This window comes from Lactuca virosa, chromosome 2 (genome assembly GCF_052849685.1).
Source record: "Lactuca virosa cultivar CGN04683 chromosome 2, Lactuca_virosa_CGN04683_v6, whole genome shotgun sequence".
Lineage (NCBI taxonomy): Eukaryota > Viridiplantae > Streptophyta > Magnoliopsida > Asterales > Asteraceae > Lactuca > Lactuca virosa.
Window position 1 is genome coordinate 40,216,119 of NC_136427.1, and position 9,119 is coordinate 40,225,237.

A 9,119-nucleotide genomic window follows, 5' to 3' on the forward strand; every position below is an offset into this window, starting at 1 on the left:
ACAAAAAAAAAAGAAAAAAATACTACTTTAAATTGTCACGGGCTATATTCAAAATTGGTTAAAAACATCAAACACTACAAATAGAAAAAACAAGGAACAAAAATAAAGCTGATCCGACTCCGAACCGTCCAAGTCAAACCCAAAAGCAGCCCGAATAAAGCCCATTATTATTTATCGTACCACCTTTTTTTTAGAACGTTACTAATAAGTCTGAATTTATCAAAAGAAGCTCATGAAAATGAAACCATTTTAATAATAAAAAAAACATCCAAACCATTTCTAACACTAAACTGTACACATTTATTCTGTACAAAACAACATAACCTAAACAACAACTAACGTCCTTTCAACTTTCAAAAAAAAAAAAAAAAAACTATTTAAAATCAACAAAACTATAATGAATAAAATGAATAGTCAAAAAAAACCCCAAACCTACATTCAAAAACTAAAAAACAAGAGTTATTCTTCCACCAACCCCTTATCTGGGCTACACTGTTCAACTCTCACACTGTATCTGCTGAGATTGGAACCCTTTGACCAAGTTTTTCAAGATGTGTATCTTATGATTATACTCGATGTGGGCCCCACTCCGGCATGGAGCGCCTTCACGAGTGCAACAAATTTTAACAAACCGTCTTCACTTATCCACCTCAGCTTCCATGTCACGGGGACCGCGTTGACCGATTTCCGGGATACATCCCGCGGGGAGAACACGGATGTTACGGATTTTAGAGATAATGTCACACAACATCTCTCTTTCATCTCAATCACCTTAAAATAGCATCGACTTTCCATTGGTTTTTTTGTTTGTGAAATATTAATTAAAAAGAAAAAAGAAAATGGAGTGATGATTTACCATTTCTAATGCATTGATAAGAGAAGAGCAAGTATCGAGTGAGAAATATGGAGCAAAGGTATCTTGTGAATCAAATCCGAATTGTGAGATGTCTTCGATGCACACAAGCATATGCTCTCCAAGAACAAATAATGATCTTGAAAACCATTCATCCTCTAAGAAACAAAAACAAAAATAACGTTTCGATTAAATTTAATATTTCTTCATTGAAAAGATAAATAAATATTTACCTTTGAAAGTGTTGTTCCAGAAAAGCACCATGGAATATTGAAGGATGTTTGTTTTTGACCCCCCACAGACATCTCTCTCAAACAAGGCAACTTGGATCTTATCCAAACTGAACATAACACAGATATAAAATCAGATATACATATTTCTTGAATTTAACCCTTTTTAAATGATTGATTAAATACCTTATGAGAGGAAAGCCTTTCTTTTTTACATTTGAATGAAAGACTTCTAATATAGATACAAGCAGCCTTGATTTCTCTATACTCCTTGTTATGAACGTATACCTTGCTCCTCGTTTTGCATACACCCTATCACACCAATAATAACAAAACATCAATTTTTCATTAAGACCTCAGGAAAAAGACGAAAAAACCCTTTACCTCACAGCTTGAAGCCCTAAACCTACTAAAACCTCTTTGATATCTTCAGTCCCAAGGCAACCGACTAAACTTGCACTAGACCCTGCAAAATGGCAATGGAAGAAGCTTCTTAGATTAGATGATTAGAAAGAAGATAAAGTTGCATGATAAGATTAAGTAGTAGTAGTATTGAAATCAAAGGATTATAATATAAGATTATAAGTTATAACTGATTTTTCAAATTGCATAATGGTCATACCGCAACGAACCTAACCTGACCCATGGTGTCGCCCATTGAGAAGCAGGATGTACAGCTTCAATTCACAGCTCAGTAATAATGCCACGCCACTGTTTTGAATTTCATCAATAAAACAGGAAAATAAATATGATGAGGAATAGGCTGCAATTGTTTTTAACCATTGATAAATGTAAGATGTTGATACATATTCAGCCATAATATTGCAATACACGCATTTATAATTGATAAAGACAAGAAAAACATGGAACATGTGTGCAACTGTACAAGCACCTAACAAGGGAAAGGGAAAGTGTGTGTGTGTGTGTGTGAGAGAGAGAGAAAGAGAAAGAGAGATTGACAATTAGACATTGTTTCTTTTTTCCCATGTTCATGGTTGTTTGGGAAATTGATGATTTATATATATATATATATATATATATATATATATATATATATATATATATAATCATAGCAAACTTGGGGAAATGAAAGGAAAAAATAAATTATATGTACATGTATCTATGTATTTGTCTGTCTTTTTATCTATATTTGTATATGTATTTTATGTGTATGTGTATCTATGTATGTACATGTACATATGTATGTATGTGTGTGTATGTATGTATATGCATGTATATGTATATGTATGTATGCATATGAATGTTGGTGATTATTAGTAATCATAAAGTGGATTTAAACTCCAAATCAAAGGTATAACCTCCAAATTACCTTCTATTCTATGATGTAAATGTGAAGATTGAGGTTCATATCTAAGGTTTGTGATTTGCGGGTGATGGATAAGTTTTTGATGCATTTTGTAATTGTTAAATGGAATCATTAAAGGGGTCTATGATTATAAAGAACAATGGATTTCACTACAAACTGATTCATTCATGAGTCAAAGTGTTGACTTATGGTGTTATTGGTTAAACTTAGGATTAAATGAATTGTGATGATATTGTTAAATGTTAGGATGGAATTGTGTACAAAAAATACTCAATTGTAAAGGAATGGAAGAATGTTTATGAAATTCATCAACTTTTGAAAGTAGGTTGCGTAAATTGGTTTATGACAAGAAATTATTCTTGCTAAAGTTAAAGGGAATGCAAGGGATAACGATAACATTTATCGTATATTAATATCTTCATGGAATTGGGTTTAGAATTCATATGAGAAATGTATGATAAGTGTCAAATTACGTGTACTTGACATGAAAGTGGAAAAGTAACAAGGAATTAGAATGTGATGCAAAAGGCTTGTATGTGCCAATTGTGTTGAACATAAGTGTTATACAAGGCAATTAATTTAGGACATTATTGTCTAAAAGCCGTTTTCCCTTGTATAGCTACAAAGGTACATCACGGGAAGAAATAGTTGGAAAGTCAAGCATGATAAGGAGGCGAGTAACATGCAACTTATTACTTACATAGTATATGCTATGTAGTTATTTATATCTATGACATATGATTAGCATTTTGATTTGGTGGATACCAAAGAAATATACATAGTAATGTTGGTATTTACCAAGTTTATGGTAAAACACTGAGGCAGTTATTAGTAGGTATCTACTCGAATAGGTAGCATACTAACGTACGTATCTACCCGTTTGGGTGGCATACCGAATCAATTATCTACTAGGTTTGGGTGGGTAGCAGACCGAGGCAGTTATTCATAGGTATCTAACCGGTTGGATAACATATTGAAGCAGTTATACATAGGTATCTAACATGTTGTGCGTAGCATACCAAGGCATTTAAACGTAGGACCATGACACATAACTTATTCATAAGGACCATGGATCCGAATCCGGGATATAGACAAACGAACCTATGAAGCTCTAATCACTTGTATGTATGTTGTTCACCACCCACTTTTAGTAGCCACTAAAAAATAATCAAGCAATTAAGAGTGGTGCTACACTTCCCTTCTTTCCATTTGAAGTGATTAGTCAATAGAATAAATCATGGCACAATCACATATGGACGGAGACAAATGAACATATAAACAACTAAAACTAGTAAAACCACGAAAAGGGATTTTAGACTTTCAACTGATTCGTTCTCCTTTGTGTCTAACTAGGGCTCAACTACCTATAGGAAGTGAAACAACAATAACAAGTCTTGATTAGCAATAGCTAGTTGCTATAAGTTCTCTCTAAACTATCTCTATATGATGTGTAATGGTCTTCAAAACACTATCCTTATATATTGAATTCCCTAACCCCTATATGTTTGACCTAGATGTAACTTGTAAGGAAGTGAGAATCCATAAGTAAGGTCTCAAGTTCAAGGCATCACCTTCTTGTCCTTACTCCAAGGATGTTATGATTTACCTTTCCCCATGTGACCGATTGGTGGGGGCCACAAGGAGCCCCGTGGTCGTGTATCCTCTTTTTTTATCTATTGATTTCTCCCATGCATTTTGGGTATAGAATGTGGAACAATGACACAATCGTACTTTACTTTTATCGATATCTATCGATTTCTCCTTATCTATTAAATTTACAAACATAATCATAAACCCCTCTAAGGGACAATGTTCTAAGCGAGAAACACATAAAGTAGATAACTTAAACATTTGGAAATGGGAAGCTCGGTCAAACAAGGTCAATAAAAGTCATGGGCATGTACCTTCATTTCATGTTAAAAACCTAATTAGAGAATCATCAATATTCAATACAACTATATAAGGAAGTCAAAGTTGTAAAAAGTTCAATACAACATCATCATTCATCTTTTAGAGACCAAACATGCATCTAGTCAATTGCATCATCAAGAAAAGGAAGTGGCAAATCACTTAAAATTTTAGATGGTGTTCTATGTATCATCCATCCACCTTATTCTCAATTATACCCCCATATGGTTAAGTTAGAAGCTTAGTCACTATGCAACAAAGAGCACAATCCACATTGGAATTGGAACTCCCACACCCCACCACGCACCGCCATACTGACACATGGCGGATGGTAGGTGGTCAATGGTCATTCAGATAGATCCTCAAGCAAACAATTGCAATACACCATATACTATCTACATATTTCTATAACACATAAAAATATAAAATGTACATGTTCTAAATATATGGCAATATAAGCATGGCATCTACCTTTTGCTGCTTCCAGATGGATCCTCAAGCAAACAATTGCAAGACACGTGTTGGCTACACGTTTCTTCAATTCCAAATTCTGCAAGATCCACTTCAAAGTTCTTCAAGATAAATTCTTCTGTCTCAAGCCCTGATAGATTTTTTTCAGTAACCATTTGGAAATCACTCATGTCAGCCTCTCTGCTATAGTTCAATTCATTATCATCTGTTTGTGTTTGTGTTGGTGTTGTCTTCTCTGATAGTGAAACAATTCTTGGCTTTGGTTTTCTTTTTGACATTTTCTTCTCCAACCAATCTGCTTCTTGCTTCATTAAACCAACTATTTCACCATCATTAACACTACTTCCTTCATAATTGTTGTTTAAAGAACACGACCCGTTTTCTGTAAACTGAAACACATGATCTTCAGAAGTAGGGATGAATGATAAACTATCCATACTTTTTGAAAAATCATTATCAGTTGTTGAATCAATTTCAACAGAATCATCTCCACTATCACTTGTATAGCTATCTGAAGACACCACTGAAAAAGACTCAACAGATAGCTGCAAAAACTCTTCTTCCAAATTATGGCGTCGATGCAGAATGTCTTCTTGATAATGAGGAGGTGAACGAGGAGCATAGATGACATCATCAACAGATTCCAAAGGAATGAAGCTACTATTTGAACTTGTCATTTCAGGTCCTTCAACTTTGAAACCATTGTCTGAACTAGCCATTGCCAGTGCCCCCTTGTCTTTTAAAGATTTGATGTTTCTAGAAACCTCGTTAACCTTTTTATCATATTTCATATGATTTGAAATAGATCCATCTTCATCAGCAAGATAATTTGATTCTGTTTCAGGGTATTGTTCAGAAACAGTATCGATAGACAAATCATCATATGGATAATAAGATACTGGAAGTTCCATACGGTGTTCTTCAAAAACATCAGCAGAAGCAGATATGTATCTTGTTTTTTTACCAAATTGTTTTACCCTTCTTTTCTTTCTTGAATCTTTATCTTTTTCAGGAATCAAAGGAAGCCCACTTGGCACATGATTAGCCTTTATATGATCACTAGAAACAGGATTCATCCACTTTTGAAACTCCTCTAGCCATGAAGCAGAACGTTGTTTTTTCATGAACTCGATTTTGTTCATGAAATCATCAATTTCGGCTCCTTTATTTAAATTAGTGTTCTCCTGTTTGCCTTGTTCCTCATCCTCATAAATTATCGATTCATGATCAGAAGATGATTCTGTGCTTGCCATTTCACTTTCAATACTGGCAACACGCGATAGTTTCTTCTGAAAATTGAGTCAAAAAAAGTAACCATGGTCAAAGAAATTCAAGAAAGCACTTGTAAGAAGTATGTAAATTAGGACTAATGCAAGAAACAGAATTCATTTCTTTCTATTACAATGTAATACTTTCAATCTTTTTCTGAAAAATGTGCATCATATTGCGTTTTTCTTATTAGGACATTATAATTTGAAAAATCTACCCAAGTATAACAGTGAAAATTGCTCTGTATTTGAATGACATTCTTATAAATTGGTAGATTTTTGACAGTAAGATGCTACAATAAACAAATAAATGGAAGAACATTGCTGTTTCTTGCATTTAACCCTATTATAAGAAAGAATGGAAGTATGCATATTATAACAAGCTTTGGTTCATAACACCATCAAAAACAAATATTAAAAAGTTGATTTACTAATTACTAACCATTTTGTTGTGAACACTTGCTTCTGTTTCAGCTTCATCTTTGGCTGGGGAATAAAATCCAAAGCTAGCTGGTTGCTTTTGCCTACTGGCAATGATGATCTGGCGTTTCCAGACTTCTCTAGTTGAGATCTTTTTGTCATCTAATATCAACTGCAATGTTATACATATAAGAAAACACTAAATGTAATCTCAAAAAGTAAATCAAATTATATATATTTTTTTGTATTCTCACCTTTTCTGGATCAGTGAAGAAGCTATAAACTTGTGGCCTATACCAGCTAGCCGAACATACTGGATTTCCTTCTAACCACAAAGTCTTCAGTGATGGAAGAGCTGCTAGGAATTCCAGCTCTGAAAAGCTAGAAATGATATTGTAGGAAAGATCAAGCCCCTCAAGTGATTTTAGATTCTCAACCCCACGCATAGTAGTAAGAGCATTATTCCTCAATACTAGTTTCACAATCTGACATGTGACCTGTATCCAAGAATATGTTTCCCAAATCATTGATTTGAAAATGTACTTGGACTTTTGGAGATCAACTCATACAAATATACAATGGGAAGAAGCAGAATTTCAATTAAGCTTACCTTACTAAATGATGAAATTGTTCTCAGTTGATTGAAACCGAGGTCTAGGTGCTTCAGCTTGCTACATCTCAAAAGATTATCCACTTTGGTAAACTTGTTCCGGCTTAGATCAAGTGTTTCAACAACAGGAAGGAGTCGCAGGGAATCATCCATTAAAACCAAGCCATTATAAGCACAAGAAACGAATGACAGTCGCTTCCACTGAGGAGAATGCTCTATCTCAGCTATTCTACTAGCAAAAACATGTCGAAGAGCATCCTAGAAGTAGAATTGATCCAGTTAGTATTAGAATCTGAACATTCAGTTCCATGAAGAAATGTAAAATCAATCTTACAGTTGAGTTATGACAGATAATCTTCTCGAGAGTGTGCCTAAGTTCAAGAAGACCTCGAGCAGCAGAGGTGGAGAGATCGCAACCACGAAGTTCGAGAACCTTCAGGCGACTAAAAGGCAGCAAACACAGAGGCGTCGGGTCTCTACAGGAAGGCGGTGGTAATACAGAAATAACTTTGAGTGAGGTAAGTATCCGTAGGATCCGTCGGAGCTGTTCAAGCGCCCGGTGATCACCAAGGTCAGAGACATAGGCACGGAGGTAATCAACAGGAGCTCCAGCGAGGAGCCTCTCAAGCTCCGCCAACGATTCGAGCCGGGATTGAACATAGTGAAGCCCAACCGGATTTAACTTCAATACAAGGGTTCCTTCGATCAACGGACCAGCCTGCTTCTCGACGAACTTCACTAGCGATTCGAGATACCGATCTCCGGTGACAATTGCCCCCATGTTGACTTACAAACTGGAATTGAAAAGAGGGTTTCGAGGAGTTAAGGTGAGAGAAACGGCCATGGTTGTAGAAGAGAGAGAATGGGAATAAAGCTGTCCATATGTGAGGTAAAACCGCAACGCATAACACTGTTCCCTGGTAGTTCCCATTCCTATTTCACCATTACCATTTCCAATTCATCTGTTGGATTTTTGTGCCAATTTCGCAAGGATCAAAACACTCCAACCATCGAATCGAAGCTTTCCTTGATTTTACCTCCTGATTCGGTTTTGATATGTCAAATTTTCAAACCCTCCATGATTGTTTTCTTCGGTCGAATCAAACCTATATATAGTAATTAGTATATGTACATATTAATTTTCATATATATATACACACGAAGTAATCTAGCATATTGGTTTAACATACAAGATACAAGTAACAAAACGAGCAGGTTAAGTAACACGTTTAATGGACAAGGACAATTATTATATACAGTTTTTTGTTAGTCTTTTAAAAACAAAAATAAATAAAAATTACATAATCGGTCTTTGTGCTTGCTAAATGTACCAAATGTGGTCATTATGAGGAATTTATTGCAAATATGGTCCTTTAGTTTGAAAACCCTTGCAAACATGGTCCTTATTAACGACAACGTTACTTTTGTACGTTAAATGACCGAGGTGTGCTCCTCACGTGAAGTATTTCCTTCATTTCACTTCATCCTCTCCCAAATGTGGTCATTATGAGGAATTTATTGCAAATATGGTCCTTTAGTTTGAAAACCCTTGCAAACATGGTCCTTATTAACGACAACGTTACTTTTGTACGTTAAATGACCGAGGTGTGCTCCTCACGTGAAGTATTTCCTTCATTTCACTTCATCCTCTCCCAAATGTGGTCATTATGAGGAATTTATTGCAAATATGGTCCTTTAGTTTGAAAACCCTTGCAAACATGGTCCTTATTAACGACAACGTTACTTTTGTACGTTAAATGACCGAGGTGTGCTCCTCACGTGAAGTATTTCCTTCATTTCACTTCATCCTCTCCTCCAACGTTAATGTATCTCCTTTTATATTACCCTCGCAGAGTGTAAAACTTCACGAAAGACGACGACGACTTCATTCTGCAAAGATGGAGACGAAGATGAAATCAAAGACGAAGACGAATTTAAGATGGTGTGATGTGTTTGTGGTAGATAAGCTGTCAACATTACCTCATGGTCTAAGCTCAATCCAGGCAAAATATTTTGGTCTTATAGGCGTTAC

The 9,119-nt window shown here is 35.3% G+C and overlaps 1 protein-coding gene across 1 annotated transcript; it reads right to left on the reverse strand.

Annotated features, from left to right (window-relative positions):
* Positions 1-276: 276 nt before the first annotated feature.
* On the reverse strand, positions 277-8,268 carry LOC145159053 (uncharacterized). The gene is made up of 11 exons (XM_079077953.1): positions 7,422-8,268; positions 7,088-7,345; positions 6,732-6,974; positions 6,500-6,649; positions 4,790-6,078; positions 1,721-1,794; positions 1,468-1,549; positions 1,270-1,395; positions 1,087-1,193; positions 857-1,011; positions 277-771 (listed from the first exon to the last, which is right to left on the reverse strand). Exons 1-11 carry the CDS (start codon positions 7,866-7,868, stop codon positions 547-549), a joined length of 3,156 nt encoding a protein of 1,051 aa, XP_078934079.1. The 5' UTR covers positions 7,869-8,268; the 3' UTR covers positions 277-546.
* Positions 8,269-9,119: the final 851 nt, after the last annotated feature.